The sequence below is a fragment of the Lycium barbarum genome, chromosome 4, assembly GCF_019175385.1.
Source record: "Lycium barbarum isolate Lr01 chromosome 4, ASM1917538v2, whole genome shotgun sequence".
Lineage (NCBI taxonomy): Eukaryota > Viridiplantae > Streptophyta > Magnoliopsida > Solanales > Solanaceae > Lycium > Lycium barbarum.
In genome coordinates this window covers 131,182,843-131,202,019 of record NC_083340.1, presented here as the reverse complement: position 1 = coordinate 131,202,019, position 19,177 = coordinate 131,182,843, and the positions used below count along the sequence as shown (strand labels likewise).

The 19,177-nt window shown below is 38.7% G+C and overlaps 1 protein-coding gene and 1 non-coding gene across 2 annotated transcripts; one reads left to right on the top strand and one right to left on the bottom strand.

Moving 5' to 3' along the window:
- Nucleotides 1–1,112: 1,112 nt before the first annotated feature.
- On the bottom strand, nucleotides 1,113–7,394 carry LOC132637790 (uncharacterized). Its single transcript, XM_060354827.1, has 3 exons — nucleotides 6,833–7,394; nucleotides 5,877–6,668; nucleotides 1,113–1,534 (listed from the first exon to the last, which is right to left on the bottom strand). Exons 1-3 carry the CDS (start codon nucleotides 7,392–7,394, stop codon nucleotides 1,113–1,115), a joined length of 1,776 nt encoding a protein of 591 aa, XP_060210810.1.
- A 3,710-nt stretch (nucleotides 7,395–11,104) lies between these two features.
- On the top strand, nucleotides 11,105–11,176 carry TRNAH-GUG (transfer RNA histidin (anticodon GUG)). The gene has a single exon. It is a non-coding gene; the product is annotated as a tRNA-His (tRNA).
- The last annotated feature ends 8,001 nt before the right edge of the window (nucleotides 11,177–19,177 follow it).

Here is a 19,177-nt window from a genome sequence, read left to right as displayed (position 1 = left end):
GAGGTGTGGTATAACTACATATAAGGTGCACATAATGGTGAATTAACTCCTAGAAGATATGGACATCCATATTATCATATTTACAACACCCCCCCCCCCCTTGGATGTCTAATAATGTGTCTCGTTACGCCTTATTTGCTGCCTCGTTAAAAACCTTGTCAGGAAAACCCAATGGACAAAATTTCAACCAAGGAAAAATGAGTGCAACGAGTATTTTCTCCCCCTAATGAAAAGATCACTTTAGTTCTTGGAGACGACGCATTCCAATCTTGTATATCAGCTTCTCAAATGTCGAGGTTAGTAATGCTTTAGTGAAGAGATCCGCCAAATTATCAATCGAGCGAATTTGTTGAACATCTATCTTACCTTTCTTTTCAAGATCATGAGTAAAAAAGAACTTTGGTGAAATGTGTTTTGTTCTGTCTCCGTTAATGTATCCTCCCTTCAGTTGAGCAATACATGCAGCATTATCTACGTACAATATAGTTGGAATATCCCTTTTCAAAAGAAAACCACACATTTCCTAAATATGTTGAGTCATTGATCTCAACCAAACACACTCCCGACTAGCTTAATGAATGGTTATTATCTCAGCATGATTTGAAGAAGTGACAGGTATTGTTTGCTTCATTGAACACCATGATATAGTTGTACCTCCATATGTAAATAAATAGCCTGTTTGAGATCGGGCTTTATGTGGGTCAGACAAATATCCTGCATCTGCAAAACCGATCATATCTGACTTGGATTCATAAGAATAAAATAATCTCCTATCAATTGTTCCCTAAAGATCTCTGAATATATGCTTAACACCATTCCAATGTCTTCTTGTTGGAGAGGAGCTGAATCTTGCCAATAAACTCACTGCAAAACATATATCTGGTCGGGTATTATTGGCTAGATACATCAATGCCCCAATTGCACTGAGATATGGAGTTTCATCACTAATAAGCTCTTCATCATTTTCTTGAGGTCGAAATGGATCTTTATTTATGTCAAGCAATCTCACAACCATTGGGGTACTCAGCGGATGTGATTTGTCCATGTAAAAACGCTTTAAAACCTTTTCAGTGTATGTTGATTGATGGACAAATATTCTATTTGTCAAATGCTCAATTTTTAGGCCAAGATAAAATTGTCTTACCTAGATATTTCATTTCAAATTCTTTCTTCAAACACTCTACAAATTTTGAAAGCTCTTTAGGAGTGCCAATGATATTCAAGTCATCAACATACACAGATATTATGACAAATTCAGACCCAGACCTTCTTATAAAAACACAAGGACAAATAGGATCATTTTCATATCCTTCCTTTAGCAAATATTCACTGAGACGATTGTACCACATCCGCTCTGATTGTTTCAATCCATATAAAGATTTCTGAAGCTTTATTGAACAAGTTTCCCGCGAACTTTTGTATGCTTCAGGCACTTTGAATCCTTCAGGGATTTTCATAAAAGTATTGTGGTCCAATGAGCCATGTAAATAGGCTGTGACAACATCCATCAATAGCATATCAAGCTTTTCATGAACTGCCAGATTTATTATGTTACATCCTATATTTTCATACATTGGGACGTTTTAAACTAAACGTGACAAGTTAAAGACAAGACTATTTTAAGATACGAAGTAGAGATTTTAACTTCCGGTTTCGTTTCAAGTCATAATTTAACTACAATTTCGTTTGGCATGGAAGCACAAATGAAAAATGGGTATTAAATTAACCACTATTATATTATTAAGTGGGATTGGGGGGACCAAACAAAAAAAAATCAGTCCATTAAAGGGACAAAGCTAGCCGTGTAGAGTGTGTGGAGTGGTCAATGGTTATTGACCCAAAATAAAGTAAGGCACATGTCCAAGGCATGGAGGGGGACATATAGACAAACAAATCTGCTCACTCCACATTTTCACAAAGTCATTTCAACATTCAAAGTTAGAAGAAGTAGAGTGTAGAGAGAAGGAGCTCACGGCTAAGAGCTAGCCAAGAGTAGTGAGTGAATTTCAACTCCAAAAAAATCAGTTTTCTTCCTCAAATCAACTCCTCATTTAGTGTACAAGAATATGTAGTAGTTGTTGAAACGAAACCAAGAACTGTAGCACCTCAATAGTGTTGAAAATTCGTCCAAAGTGAAGAACAAGATTGTAAGGTAAGAATGCTTATTGTTCTTGTGTTTCATGACGATTTGAATGTATAGTTCATGCATGTTGTTGTTGGATTGTTGTTGTAGTTGAAGTAGAGAGTTAGCCATGAGTATTGGTGAAGTCATGGTTGATTTCATTTTGCTTGTATTGTTGATGAATTGAATATGTATCAACATAGGTAAATGAACAAAGATTGTAGAAGTTTGTTTGTGATGTGGCATGTTGGATATTGGACTGTTTTTCTAAAAATTAAAGTGAGCCATGTGTTGAAGACTCTAATGAAATCATGTCTAATCTTCTTGCACATGTATTGGAAATGGATTGAATGTGTTGTAGTTTGGATAAAAGGATGAAAATCATGAAGTTGTTGGACTAGTGTTGAAGCCGTGTAAAGGGACTGTTTTAGGGGAGATTATGGACTTTTTTGAGCCACATTTTGATTGTTGTTGTTATGGACATTGTGGTGTATTGTATGCATGTTGAATATGTGAATTAAGATGCTAAAGAAATGAATTATGTTGAAGCATACAAGCAGTCCAAAACAGTGGACTGTTTTAGTGCTAGAGGTGAAATTGTATGTGTTGAGTGTTGATTCTTGTTATGAACGTTTAGTGGAAGTGAAGCATAATGATTCAAGTTGAAATTAAGATGAATTGTGGGCTGTTGTAAGAATGGAAATGATGCTAAAACAGTTCCAAAAATCATGAAAGTAATGTCATTAAACGTGTTGTTGTTGTTGCAAGTTAAAACTGGAAAATTGCTGAGTGAGAATGGAAATGCTATGTGTGTTGTTTAGCCATGTGTATGAAACAGTTTTGAATGGTGTATGGACTGCCCAAGTTCCCTAAGTCATGTTTAAACAAGTTTTGATTAATATATAAAAGAACGATTAGCAATGTTAGCTTGTAATGCTAGTGGGTTTGAATGCGAACGAAACGTGGTCTAAATGTTTGAAAGGGATTGTTAACGTTAAAGTACGTATTGAATTCCCTCGTAGACTAATCGTAGTTCTTGATATCTTGGTATAGGATAAGTGTTATTGGGCAGCAAGTACAAGTATAATACGACTAAACGCTAAAGGTATGTAAAGCCTATTCCTTCTTTCTTTTGGCATGTCCTAGACGTAAGTATGAAACGATATGAACCTTGGGGTAAATTCTATTCTCTAGTTTCATGTATGACTTATGATTTTATATTTCATTAAGGTTGTTGTCATGTGCCTACAATATGAGTGACTAATGAATAATGCATGAAAGTTCCTATTCTTAAAGAATTGCACAACTAGAGACATACTTGACTTTCAAAAGCTACATCATGTTAAAGTGATACATGTACATGAAATCTGAAACGTTTCTTGTAATAGTTTGTTATGAGACTTAAAATGAACCGAATATGAATATTATTTTGATACTTTAGAGCTGGTTAGTTGCTTATCCATTGAGTCTAAAAAGATGAATTGCATATATGTGGTTGCTCATTATTCTGCTCGTGCTTACCGCTATATCCTTCACTGAGTCCCGGGCCAGGACACGTTTTCGTGCACATGTTTACTATATTATTCACCGAGTCCCTCACTAGAGGGCCGGGACACGTTATATATATATATGTATGATGATGACATGATGATATGATGATATGGAGATGGTGGCCAGGAGGGCATATATTCCTTATTACCGAGTCCCTTACTAAAGGGCCGGGACACGTATATGTTTATGTTTATGATGCTATGATTTTAATTACCGAGTCCCTTACTAAAGGGCCAGGACACGTTATACATGTTATATATGGAATGATTATGCAACATTGATTACAAAACACTATGTTAATATTGATATGAGAACGATACAGATGAAATATGTTCAAAGGCAAGTTTTCATGAAATTCCGCAGGTTGCATTGAGTCCTGTACATCTTATCTCAGTATGAGTCTATTACTACATTTCATGCTTTACATGCTCAGTACATATTCCGTACTGACCCCCTTCTCTTCGGGGGGGGCTGCGTTCATGCCCGCAGGTACAGACGCTCGTTTTGGAGATCCGCCAGCGTAGGATACCTATTCAGCTATTTTGGACTGCTCCTTTGTTTCGGAGCCTAGCTTGTGGTATAAATCCCTTTTGTCGTATATGTATGTGTTTATTCGGGGTACGGCGGGGCCCTGTCCCGCAATATGATCCGTTTGGTCTGTTTAGAGGTCTGTAGACGTATTTGTGGGTGTGTGTGCCTACTTCTGTACAAATGTGTTTGTATGACCCTGTTCGTTATGGCAGCCTTGTCGGCTCGCACATGTATATGTTGTTCTGTTGGCCCTGTGTTGTGAGGACCCACAGCTGGGCGCTGACCATGCTGTGAACCTCTGGGTATCTGACCCCATAACTGACTGCTGTGGCATCTGCAGCTCAACTGGTAAGAGTCGATTCCCTCAGGGGAATGTAAAGGGCTTGAGGTCACGGGTTCGAGGCGCTGCAGCGTGCTATCTCGAATTGTTTGTGATTTCCTGCCGTACAATACCTCCAGTAGTCATGACTAGTCAGCAGGGCGCAGATGCCACAGCAGTCAGTTATGGGGTCAGATACCCAGAGGTTCACAGCATGGTCAGCGCCCAGCTGTGGGTCCTCACAAAAAAGGCGACTTTTTGTCGAGGATCCACAGTGATCTGCACTGTAGGTTGCCCCCTCTACTGGTGAAAGTCGTCTCCTTCGGGAGAACAAAAGGGTGAAGGTCACGGGTTCGAGGCGCTGCAGCGTGCTATCTCGAATTGTCTGTGGTCTTTGCTCATACAATACCTCCAGTAGTCATGACTAGTCAGCAGGGCGCAGATGCCACAGCAGTCAGTTATGGGGTCAGATACCCAGAGGTTCACAGCATGGTCAGCGCCCAGCTGTGGGTCCTCACATGTGTGGCCTTTGTGGTATTTGCTGTGTACAGGGTTATTTTGGATAGTCCGAAAAACAAAGGAAACTCTGCCGAATTTTTTTTCTGAAAATCTTATAAATTTGAAACACCGCCTTGTCGGCTTCTGTTATATACCTGGATGTGTTTGATATAATCTAAGGCAGCGTTTGATATTTGTGTCGGTATAAGTCATCTGTTTGCCACTCAGATTTGTGATTGTGTTCGGGTGCCCAATTCAGGCCCTAGTCACGGCCCACGGGGTTGGGTCGTGACATATACCTGAAGGTAATTGCATCCACCATAGGAGAATATGTCTCCACATAATCAATGTCAGCCCTTTGCGAAAATCCTTGTGCCACAAGTCGTGCTTTATATCTTATGACTTCACTTTTTTCATTTCGATTTCGTACAAACACCCATTTGTACCCCCACTGGCTTGACATCTTCAGGTGTTCGGACTATTTGTCCGAAAACTTCACACTTTTCAAGTGAAGCTAATTCTGCTTGAATTGCGTCCTTCTATTTTGGCCAATCATTTCTCTGTCTACATTCATCGCCATATTTTGGCTCAAATTCTCATCTTGTTGCATTATTTCAACAGCAACATTAAATACAAAAATATTGTCGACCACAATATCATTTCGGTTCCACCTTTTCCCCGTCGAGACATAACTTATCGAAATCTCTTCACTATCATTGTTTTGAAGTATCTAGACCTCCTCTATGGGTTTATCATTTATTATGTCTCGGGGCTCTTCTTGAGCAATTTCCCTCACATTATGATCATCTTGATCATTTATTTCTTTTATTTTTCGAGGATTTTTATCCTTGGAACCGATTGGTCTACCACGTTTCAGACATGACCTGGACTCATTTGCATTAACTGTTTGTCCTATCGGGACATCAACTCGAACTGGGGCATTTGCAGCTGGAATATGAGATTTAGTAACTCTTGGAAGGTTAGTAAATGTATCTGGCAGTTGATTTGTGACATTTTGCAAATAAATCATCTTTTGAACCTCTTGCTCACATTGATTTGTTCGAGGATCTAAATGAGATAGTGATAACACATCCCAATCTATCTCCTTTTCCAACTGCTTATGTTCTCCCCCTAATGTTGGGTATACTAATTCATCAAAATGACAATCAGCAAATCTTGCTATAAATAAATGTCCCGTCATCGGTTCTAAATATTTTAAAATTGAAGGAGATTCATACCCAACATATATCCCTAACCTTCTTTGGGGACCCATCTTTGTGCTTTGTGATGGAGTAATTGGAACATATGCCGCACATCCAAAAATTCGAAGATGGGAAATATTTGGCTCCTGACCAAAAGCCAATTGTAATGGGGAGAATTCATGATAACTGGTTGGCCTTATGCGCACAAGTGTTGCTGCATGCAAAATAGCATGTCCCCATACCGAAACAGGAAGTTTTGTCCTCATTAGCAATGGTCTAGCTATCAATTGTAGGCGTTTAATAATTGATTCTGCTAGACCATTTTGAGTATGAACATGAGCAACCGGATGTTCAACTGTTATTCCAGTGGCTATACAATAATCATTAAAGGCCTGAGATGTAAACTCATCAGCATTATCAAGATGAATTTTCTTTATCGCATTATCTGGAAATTGTGCTCTTAACCTTATTATTTGAGCCAACAATCTCGTAAAGCCATATTGCGAGTTGATAATAAGAACACATGTGGCCATCTTGTAGATGCATCAATCAAGACCATATAATATTTAAATGGTCCACATGGAAGGTGAATTGGCCCACATATATCACCCTGTATACGTTCCAGAAATGCGGGGGATTCAATCCCAACCATAGTTGCTGATGGTTTGATAACTAATTTTCCTTGAGAACAAGCAGTACAAGAGAATTCCTTAAATTGAACAATCTTTTGGTTCTTCAAAGTATGCCCATGTGAATTCTTAATTATTTTACACATCATATTAGAACCGGGATGGCCCAACGGGTCATGCCAAATGATAAAATCATTAGAACCATTAAATCTTTTGTTTACTACAACATATGTTTCAACCTCACCAATACTTGTATGGTACAACCCAGAAGAAAGTGCGGGTAATTTTTCATGCACAAACTTTTCCCCCGCTTTCATTGTAATAATATAAAGGTACTCAACATGTCCTTCATTGGCAGTCTCAACATGATATCCATTTTGGCGAATAACCTTGAAACTTAATAAGTTTCTTTGAGAGTTGCTACAATACAATGCATTATTAATGGCCAATATTGTTCCTCCAGGTAGTAAGAAGGTCGCTTTTCCAGAACCCTCAATTAATTTTGTACTACCAGATATTGCATTAACATAGGCCTTTTTCATAGCCAAATGAGAGAAATATTTCTTTTTCTCTTAATATAGTGTGAGTTGTAGCACTATCCAAAAGGCACATCTCTATTACTTATCTTGGATCCAATTGAAGACTGGAGAATTTTATTTATCTTCATAAAAATAAAAATACATCATAAGAAATACAGAAACTAACAACAGAGAACTTAAGTACTAATCCTTGAAAATAAAACAACATAGAGAACATAAGTATAAAACAACATAAGGACAACTTAAAGCACATAAAAAATAACAACATAACACATTCCCTAGCGAAACGATCAAATCTCAATTTTGATCTCCAAAGAAGTCTTCAACATCCAAATGAGTAATATCATTAAGCCCATCAAAATCATCATCTTTCAAAGCCAAATTAGCTTCAACATTATCATCATATTTGCCTGAAGGCCTTGCCTCATCATCATTCTTTAAAGTCATGTGTGACTCCACCCGGGCATTAGCATAAGAGGCACCACCTCTATTTGCCTTTCTTTTGAAGGAATTTTGATAAAGCCTAGCAAAATGTTCAGGCGCCCGGCCTTCATTTTTCCAGTGACCTTTCAAACCACAACGATGACAGTTGCTCCTTGAAGGATTGCCTTGATAACCCATATTGTTCTCTCTTTTATGGTGACCACCATCACGACGATTAGTATATCATCCCTTGCCCTTGCCACGCCCACGCTCATTATTATGGCCCCGATTATTTTGTCTTCTTTCAGCTGGGCCATGTGCTGCTACCACATTCTCTTCTGGGAATGGAGCAGGTCCAGTGGGTCGAGCTTCATCATTATTCAATAAAAGGGTATTATGCTGCTCAGCCACAAGAAGACATGAGATCAAATCAGAATGCCTTTTAAAACCCCTCTCATGGTACTACTGTTGCAATACCAAATTGGAGGCATGAAAAGTCGTAAGAGTCTTTTAAACATATCCTCGTCAGTTATATTATCCCCACATAACTTCAATTGGGAAGTAATTCTATAAATAACAGAGTTATAATCACATACAGTTTTAAAATCCTGTAACCGTAAGTGAATTCACTCATAACGAGCCCTGGGCAATACCGTTACCTTAATGTGGTCATACCTTTCCTTCAAACCAGTCCACAATTCAAGTGGATCTTTCACCGTCAGGTATTCAACCTTCAATACTTCATCCAGATGATGACGAAGGAAAATCATTGTCTTCGCTTTGTCCTGACTCGATGCTGTATTATCCTGATTCCTGAGTAATAGTGGCACCAAGACCTTTGGCATCTAGGTGAATTTTAGCATCGAGTACCCATGATGAGTAATTCTTTCCAGAGATATCAAGTGCCACAAACTCAAGCTTCGACAAATTCGACATGATGATCAAAACTATCATAAAAATATTAAAGTTAGAAATAATAAAATAACGTAATTTCAATACAGGATCTCTATTTCCACAAACAAAAAAATAACAGTACATTTTTCACAAAAAGGAGTACTTTTTTTATTCACAGAAGAATAAATCTTTTCATCACTGGAAGAGTAAGATTAAAGGAACTAATTGAAACAATAAAGGATCCTACTAACGATTATACAACCATCACTCAAAGATCAATTAAGACAATACTGTAAGCCATTATAAAAATTTCACAACCTATACTCCAGGATCAAAATTGTTGTTACAAACATTAACATACCTTTTCTGAGTAGGATAAATGACATGTCGTTTCTAAACTTGTAAAGTTTTAGAGGAACTAGTGAATTATAAAGCACTTACAGAATTCTTACCAAAGAAAGAATGAAAAATTAATTATTTACCATATGTTAAGAAATTCAAATGTTTGTGATAGCTACAGTCCATCCACATAGACTGCATCAGTTTAGTAGCAAGATTTGTCACGTTTTTCTGTTTGATTTATAACAGAAAATTAAAGAGTTTAAACATCAACCCAATTTTAGAGAAGGAAAGCCGATTCCACATACCAAAAAAAAAAAAAAAACAATGAATAGCAGTAGTATTGATAATTCACCTTGAACAAAGTTAAATTATCAAAGCTTTCTGTTACCATGTTAGCATATTGATATTATGAAGGAAAATGAAAGTAAACATACCTCACAGTCGAAGAGATTAATATATTACTCGGAGTTTGAAGATTAGAGCTTCGTGTTGATAACGTATTGTAAAACAAGCTCAAAGTAACAATATAAAATATTAGAATAAGAGAAACAATATAAAATAAAACAATGTAAAGATGACTTTCTTTTTTTCTTTCAAGTGTGTAGTGCATCACATATCATATCTCTATTTATACTACTCCATAGAGAGAGGGTTACAAGATTGCCTTGAATATGACATTAACCCCTTGAGAAGGTGGGAAGAATATGTAGTTGTGGGAGATGAATGAGGAAGTAGTGGAGGTGTGGTATAACTACATATAATGGTGCACATAATGGTAAATTAACTCCTAGAAGTTATGAACATCCATATTATCATATTTAAAACACATAACAGGTTATATCTTGATATAAAAAAATTATTCTTATTGTATACAACTTTAATCCTGTAATTTGTGCTCATTCAAGTCTTTTTCCTTTTTATATCTCAACTTTTAGTAACTAACAATTTTATTAATTACCCTTTTATATCTCATTCCCTATTCTGGGATTCTCATTTAAAAAAAATGATAAAACTAAATGCATTATATTTGTTTTTGAGGTGTAAACCTTAGTGTAGCCTCTAGTGTCATGACCTTTGAAAGACATTATTAACAATTGGTGTTATCCCACCTTAACCCCTTGGTGGTATCAATTTTCCCCTTCTTTATTATGGACATATAATTGTTTCATTTTACTTGAATTTGTTTGTTATTTCTGTGAACATTTGAATAGACAAAAAATCAAATCTTGTTCCTGGAAAAGAAGAAAAAAGTAAAAGGAGAGGCACCATTCGGCCAAATGTGCACTAATTCAAAGCCAAAATATCAAATCTTGTTCTTCTGAAAACTGACAAGAAAGAATAGAATGGAAAACTTGGAATATCATTAACTAATGTAATTAACTGAAACTTTAGCTCTTGAAATAGAAAACTATTAACTGAAATTAATGTCTTAAGACGCTAGAAAGGAGAACATGAGGTTGCTTATTAAACTTTCAAGTTGACTTGGAGAAGAATAACATGGCTAAACGTTAATATATGATCGACAAAGAAGCTTGGAAATAGTTGGTCCTCCTGTTCCAATTTATCTGACATAGTTTGACTGGACATATTTCTTCTGTCCCATTTTAAGTCTCTTAATTTGACTAGGCATGAAGTTTAAGAAATAAAGAGAGACTTTTGAATCCTGTGATCTTAAATTAAAGGTGTATATAATGTACTAAAATGTCTTTTAATCTTGTGGTTATAAACTTGACATGTAGAATGTTTGAATTGTCAACTTACCAATATAGAAATAGACACTTTTTTTTGGACAAACAAAAAGGAAAGTAAGACACTTAAATTGAAACTGAGGGAGTAGAATTTATAGAAGTAAATTGAACTTTTGAAACTTATGTCGTAAAATAAGCTTTAAATATTGTGCGGCTATAAATTATATTTTTAAGGAGAAAATGACAGTTTTAAAGTAAATTATTTGTAAAATAAAAAAATTACATTCTTTTCGAAATACCAAGTATATATATATGTGTGCTACATAACTCGAAGTTCATTATGGATATAAACAAAACGGAACATCTGTGGCTGTAGTTTAGTGGTGAGAATTCCACGTTGTGGCCGTGGAGACCTGGGCTCGAATCCCAGCAGCCACACATTAAACTTTTGACATCTACGTTGTATTATCTTTCTCTCTTTTTTCTTTTTTCCTATGTATTTTGTTTCATTCACGAATATTTTTCTGTCCTTTCTTCTCTAACTCCTTGTATTAAGATTCACACAACTAAGTTCCCAAATCAAATGAATCTAGGAGAGAGGACATTACAAATTCAGTCACCTAACCAATAACTTGTGTTTTAATAAATTAATTAATAATCCTATAAATTATCTATCAATTAGGTATTTATGGAATGAATAACAGTAATAATTATTCAAACCAAAGAAAAGAAACGGAACCGAAAGCACAATCTCTGAAATATACCATAATGTTATCTTCTTTCCCTTTTTATAATTTTCTGACTAAATACATTTTTACTTTTCTCAAGTATCGCGTGGTTGGGACTTGGGATCCATCCACCTTTTAACTAAAGGTATTAGATTGAATATGTATGAATGAAGAATTCCTTAGTAGCTAGGGAGCCTTCACTCCTTTAGCGAGTTTATTCAACACAAATTCAAATTAGACTGGCTAATGGTCTTGAGACTCATTTGTATAGTTTTTGAAAAACATTTCGATATGTTTACTCGAGGAAAAACTTTATGATATTGTTTTAATTTGTTTGAAGTTTTATGTCTGGTTTATGAATGGAAGAAGATCTTCTTAGTTCAAAAATTACTTAAATGGTTAGAATCAAACATTTATTATCATGTTAAAAATTATTGTTGTGAGTAATAGAACAATTTTATTCTTAACCAAATCTATCAAATAAGTATCATGTTTGATCATGACTCCGACCCAAACCATCCCCATCCATCACCTGGGTCTGGCCATAAACAGGAAGTTGGCATTACCTAACACACCTCTTCAACCAAATAAATTTTCTCTGAGGAAAATCAAGGGGTTGGGAAAACTCATTACCTTCCCACTCTATTTTTTCTATGCACTTCTTTCTATTTTGTAGTACACTTCGATCATGTAGGCATCATACATGTCTTTGGATTTTGTAGAAGGACCAAATGAACATAACTCTTTACGAAACAACGCCACTAATCTCGAATGGCTTTAGCTTTTTCTAGTCACTGTCAAAGAATCAGTTAGTGGTCCCAACTAATTAATAATGAAATTAGAAAAGTTTTGGAGTTTTTACAATTTGTTGTTCAATTTCTTTCAGTTAAATATCGCTTAATTAAATACTAGGGAGGCAATTGTAAATATAGTACTATGAAACTATTTCTCCACTTCCCTTCCTCTCAGTATTGTTTACCCCGAATTTGGATAATCAATTGAATTTGTAAGTAGGTATAGAATATGTGTTTGAATCTCAATATATGCCGTGGGGAATAGAGTATATGGGGGTTATGTAGCAACACAATTGATGAAGAGTATTAATGCTTGTTAGATGACATGCAACACTTATTTGAGGAAATACAATGAAAACGCAAATGATCACTATGGACCATATCAGATCTTAGAGAGAGAGATTGTATATATGCTTTAATGTTACAAGTGTTCTTGAAAATGAATGATCCAACCCCCTTCAAGGAGAAGGGTGGTCTCTATTTATAGGGTTGCCTTCATGGGCTTCATACAATACTAATCATTTAAAAAATAAGAGAAAGGACGACTCTGAGCGGATTTGGTGGGATTAGGTTGGCCGTACGGCCTGACACACGCATGGTTGGTGGTTGACCATGGCAGGACGCTACTGACGTGTGGCTCGATGCAACGGCTGTATCGGACCAACGACACAGATACTCGGGGTAACGACCTCGACCGACTCAGTAACGAAGGAAAAGGACCAAATGGTCATCCCGATTAGCTCCGGACAGGCATTCCTCCGGTTCAGAGGGAAAGTCTTCATGCATGCCCTCGTTCCCTTCTTCCTTCGGTTCCTTGTTCCTCCGGTTTGACTCATATCCAGTTCTTACCGTATACAGATAGTCCCCACATTTTCCGGACCAACTATCTATCGGAGTAACGGGAAGTGGATGAATCATGAAACCGGTGACTCTACTGGCTCGTCGTTATCTTCTTATTTTTGCGGGAACAGTTGCGTCACGTCCCCCCTTTATCGGCCACGTGTCTTCTCCCGAATGGCCGGTTCTGACAACCGCCGCACGCACGTCGCTTCGAGTCGTTTCTCATTAATTACGGGGGACACGTGGCATCCCCCGGTTGGCTGGGGGATCGTAACCGTCACAGTCCCATGCCTATATAAAGCTCTCTTCCTCTTCATTCCAACACTTTCACGATCCATTTCTCCTTCATTTTTCACTCTTCACTGCATTTCCTCTTCTTCACCATATTTAGTTGTCTTCTACAGCCAATCTGTCGCTGATTTATTGCATGTACTACGTGAAAAGGGGCAACCTCGTCACCATTTCTGTTAACTGTTCTCGTGGGAGTGTTACTTTGCACTTTGTCATTTCTCGAATCACCAGTTCCCTCAATCTTCTTGAACTTTTCTTCTGAATCCTCTTCCTTTCACATTTTCGAAATGTCGGAAACCACTTCTCATGACATTCCCTCGATCTCAACCCCAGGAACCGAGACCGTATCTCCGTTAAAGCAAAGAGCTCCTTTGAGCCTACAGCTTCGGATGTCATACCGGCCAAATTCAACTTCAACAAAGACCTCGAGGTTGAAAAGCCTTCGTCGGTGTCCGACAGGGGGTTCGATGTGAGGCGATACCCCTCCTCCATTACCGAGGATAAGCTCGACCTGGTCCGGGCAGACTGCGGGTGGAACACACGCTCGGTTCAATTTTTCGCCCCCGGACCTGATGAATCAGTCACCGACCACCAGAGAGGCTTTTTGTACATTTACACCTACCCCTTTACTCTCAAGCTCGACCCTCCGATTGACCCGGTCGTCCTAGACATGTGCCGGACTTACGGAGTGACCCTGGCCCAAATCGGTCCGATTATTTGGAGGGTCGTGGCATGTCTCCGGCTGCTGGCCAATAACGCCGAGAAAGAGTTCACGTTGGCCTACTTGATACGCCTATATTCCCCGAGGATATTCCGGGGCGGCGTAATAAAATTGACCAAACGCAGCCGAAACCCCTTTTTCTCGAAGATGGACGAGGACAGATGTCATACCCCATTTTAACCCGGGTTAAATTAGAAGTACGACATATTGGAGATTCCTGTTTTTGTTTATTGTTAAGGAGTCGCCACCTAATTATTTATGGTGAATTAGGACACCTAAAGTTTATTAAAGTTATTATCTAAAGTTGATATTATTGTAAAGTCTACGAAACCAAATGATTCTAGGTAAGGGTTCAATTAGTCTAAAGGGAAGGTATTAGGCATCCTTTAAGACCCATTAACAATGGTTAACCGACCGGACTTAAGGCTAATTAAAAGGCTAAAAAAATGTGAGAGTTGAGAAAATATGCGAGTGTTTCACTTATAAAACGTTTGCAAGCTTTGAATTAATTAAGAAAAGGCGGCTTGAAATTAATAGAGTATTGTCTAAATACACGACAATAAAGTTAGAACAGTTCAATCTAAACACTCCAGAAAAAACGTTTGGGTATAAGATGGACATTACAATGGATCACATTAGAAATACTTAACTTTGTTTCAAGATATTAGCAATGAAAAAAAAAACGTGTTTTAAGAAAATTATATGCAAGACAAAAATGAGTAGAGTCCAAGATCCGTAGGTTGGCAGCACTTATTTAGACTTGAAAGCCACAAAACTATTTTTTTTTTTTAAAAGACTTTAAGGACTTGTTTAAATCTTCACCAGTGTTCCATTTTCATGTAAAAATACATAGTTGATTTTGAACATTCTTCGGAGTCGTAAAAATTTTCAGTTTGAATGCACATGCAGTGAACTAGATTAAGGTTTAAAAAAAAATGTTACTCTTTGAAACTTGTTCAAATAGTATCCCAATCACCCCTTTCTAAAGAAAAAATAAATAAGGTCGATAATCCTAAATAATTCAAATAAACAATCACATATAAGAAAAATCAAACGACGAATTAATCATAAGAGATAAGCTAGAAAATGCAACGATCATTCTTTCTTCTCCCCTCTTCCTAGCTTCTGTCGGGATGTATCCTTTAAAGAGGATAAGAGGAATTAATTAAAAAGCAAATGAAGATCCCGAGTTTCCTATCGCTTCCCCTTTCTTTATGCTCGAATGCATTTCAAAGGAGGGCAAGAGGCATGAATGAGAAGCAGATGCATATTTCAGGTCTAGCGACGGTGGTCACTGAACCTCAAAGAGAGACTACTTGCAGTGGTGACAGTCTTTACGAAGACTCCGGTTTGCTCCGTACATGCGACAAAATATAGATGGAAGAAATTAGAGATATAACCAATACCAAAACTTAGAAAAATATATAAAAGACTTTAAAGACTTGTGTTGCTACACAAGCTAAGTTTACTGCTCTAAAATCTTGAGTTTATCTGTATGGGAAACCAAGTCATACAAAACATATAGCAGCTAGAAACGTGTTACCTATATCTATGATCTCTAAGCATATACTTTATCGATACACAAATACCATATTTTATAAACATCGTAAAGTTCTTAATTAGCATAGGATCTAAACTTTAAATAAGATCTAATAAAAATATGTTCTGACAGGAAAGAAAAAAAATGGACACATAAAACAGAGCATATTTTCTTAAGCATGATTTCGATAATCTCAAAAGCAACACGTAAATCATATCCTCTGGAAACTTAAAAGCAAAAATATGAAGACAATGATTTTTAATAAACAAGTCAAGATTCTATGTTATAAACAAATCACCCAAATAATCATATAGCAATCACGTTCTACCTAAATGCTCAGAAAATAATCTTCTTATGATTTAAAATTTGAAAAATGCAAATGAAAGAAAATCTTGATACATGCATTCGAACATACTAAAACACACACGATGAAATACTGCAACTAAACAAACATCCATGTTCGACAAACAGCATACCAAAATGTCTTTTTTTTTTTTTACAACATTTAAAGCGCGACAAGAAACTAGAATTGGAAGCATTGCAAGGACCACTCAAAAATAAAAAATAAAACATATTTCTAAGAAATGGAAGGATCGAAAGGAAGGACAAACTGACCTTTCTATGGCGCAGTGAACGGGGCGTCGAGGTCTCCGATCTACGCTCGACCACGAACGAAACCGAACCCGATTAAAGTAGCTAAAGTTTCAAATCGAAAAATAAAATAAAAATAGAGTAATTGTTGGTCGCGGCTAAAGTTCACCGGAAAAGGAAAAATCAAGTGTGGAAGATAGTTGTGTCTCTCAAAACGGAAAAATCATCCCCTTCAAACTGAAAAAAAAGATCCTCCAAAACCGAAAAAGAGATCCCTTTTTGTTGAATCATTCTTTTTATTTATAGAGTGAGGATGAAGAGGAGCGTATGAGAGAGAGGAGCGGCGTGGGGAACAAGGGGAAGTGGAGAGGAACGTGAGGCGCGGGGGGACAACAATGAGTGGAGGGAGCGTGGGAGAGAGAAGGGTGAGGGAGGCGGGGAGAAGATGACCATGTGCGGCCAGAGAGGGAAAAGAGAAAAAGAAAGGATTAGGTTTCTGTTTGGGTTTCAACTGAAGTGTATTAGGGGAATGGGCTGGTAGGGAGTTGGGCTGGACGGGTAGAGGAAGTGGGCTGGCAGATGGGTTGTGGGTATTGGGCTGTTAAATTTAATATATGGGCTGGTTATTTGAGATCAAATGTTGATCTGAAAATACGGATCCTTCTTCCTTTATTTAAATTATTTTGGGCTTCTAATTTAATAACTAGTACAACATATACTATGTAAAGACAATTAATAATTAATATGTAGAAAAATAAAGATTTTGCAAAATGTTGTCTTGTAATTAATTTAACGATTCCGCACCCGAAAGATGAAATGATTACGAATCATTTAAAAATTTGTGGTAAAGTAATACTCGTAATGTTGAAATAAAAGTAGCGAAAATAATAGTAGTGAAAATAAAGTATTTAGCTCGTCAATAAATTTAGCAGCCCGGGTAAAATAAATAGGAGAGGGACAAAATTGGGTGTCAACAACAGAGACCAAGGCTGGCTGGAGCGGTTTGTTCGGGTGAGGACCTCGGACATCATCCCGGAAGATTACATGCCATTCCCTGAAGAGTGGAACGACAAGCGTAAGCCTGAACTTCGAGAAATTGCCTTTGTATGTTTTGTCATTCTTCGGTTTCATTTTTTCACCACTTTTCTTATTTTGATTAGCCAACGGATACGTTCCCCCGGTAGTCCGCAATATGAATGAATAGGTCACGGCACTCCTCAGCCAGTATGACCACCACAACCGGACGTGGGCCCACCTATCACGCGGCCGATGGGTCGCCCAAAACCACGGTAGTACTATGCTTTCACCCGAGTTTAATGCATTTTTTCACAGTCCGTACTCATGGTCTCTTTGGCTTTCAGGTTTACCCAAGGGCTCGGTGGATCCGAGACCGGAGTCGGGCGCCGAACTCACAGCGTCGGCATTGGAGTTTGACTTAGCGGGTGCGTCCGTGCCCTCGCTGCTGCTACTGCGGCCAAAAGAAAGAGGCCCTCGGAAAGGGGGCAAAAGCCGCAGAAGAGGGCGAGGAGCATCGCCCGGTCCTCCCGGGATGAAGCAGATCCCGATATCATCATCCGGAGAGTCGATGCCGGTTCTCCCATTGCTCCGATCCCTGAGGAGGTCGCCGCCGTTTCACCTCCTCCTTCCGCTGCTGAAGGACTTCTGATTCCGGTCTCACATACAGGTGCGGAAGAAATTCTTTCCTCGGCTCCTCTAAGGTCGATTGACTTTGTCGACATTACAGGTGAAACTTCTTCTAAAGAGGCTCCCCTGCAAAGGACAAGGAGGCCTGGGGAGGCGTCCGCCGCTGAGGTCGGTCAAAAGACTGGACCGGTTCCTGAGATCGAAGTCCCCGTCGACGTCAATCTGACGCTCGAGCATGAGCCTTCCGCAACTACGGTACCCCCAAGCTTTCCCGAATATATTGAGGATGCTCCAAATTCATCTACCTCGGCACCACGGCCTGACGATTTTGACGATATGTTCTCAGGCACCCCTCCCGCTACCGGTGAAGCTGCGGGATTCGGGCATCTGCCTATCCCTCGGGCTACAAGGTCGGCCTGCCGGGCCTCCGAATCTGGGGCTAGGGACAGCTTGGTGCGTGTTTTTCCGGCGCCAAGCGTGGAACCGAGGAGAACCAAATCGGTTGTGGTCACCGTCCCCGAGGACTGCAGCTTCCTTTCTCGCCCGGTGGGCGTAGCGAGTTACCTGAGGCCTCTTGTCTCAGATTTGGATAAGCGGAAAATGACCGGGGTTACCTGGCAATGCCTTATCAACGAGGGTATGCATGCGAGCAACCGGGTAGGTTTCTGAGCCGTCTCTGCATACCTTTACTAAGAATTTTAATCCTGTTCTCGTTTAGGTTTTTTGACTTGCCTTCTTTTGCAGAGGGTGGTGCTTGTTAACGAGGCCTTCGTCCGTGCCCAGCAAGAGATGGACGATCTTAAGGGCCACTTGGATGCCCAGGGTCGGGAAACGGAGAAGTATGTGCATCTTCTTCGGGAGAAGGAGGAGGAGCTGAGTCGAGCAGTTGCTCTTTCCCATCTTCAGCCCGAGCTTGACGCAGCAAAGGCTGAGAACTGTCGGCTGAGGAGTGAACTGGTCACTATGACCGAATACAATCGGAGCCTCGAAGCTAAGAAGATCGGCCTTAACCGGGATAATGCTCAAATTTCCTCGAGGCTGGGTGAGCTTGAGACCTCTTTCTCCCAACTCCGGGAGGAGCTGGATGTGGTGAAGTCAGATGCTTCTAGCTTGGCCGAGAGGAACCGGCTTCTTGAATCTGAGAATTCCCGGTATCAGGAGCGTGCCAGGGTGTTCGAAGAGAAAACAGAGAACAGGTCTCGGATGTGTGATGACCTGAAGAACGAACTCAGGGAGACAGCCGATACAAATGATGCCCTCCATGTCGAGCTTCAATCGGCCATTCAAATG

Bases quoted from the DNA above. Each gene is read 5' to 3' on its own strand.
- LOC132637790 (XM_060354827.1), bottom strand. From the start codon at position 7,394: ATGAAAAAGGCCTATGTTAATGCAATATCTGGTAGTACAAAATTAATT. The intron at 6,669-6,832 runs GTGATATATGTG...CACAATTTCCAG, and splicing joins ATTTCTGGAACGTATACAGG to ATAATGCGATAAAGAAAATT. The intron at 1,535-5,876 runs GTTCCAAGGATA...TAAATCTGGCAG, and splicing joins GAAACGTGGTAGACCAATCG to TTCATGAAAAGCTTGATATG.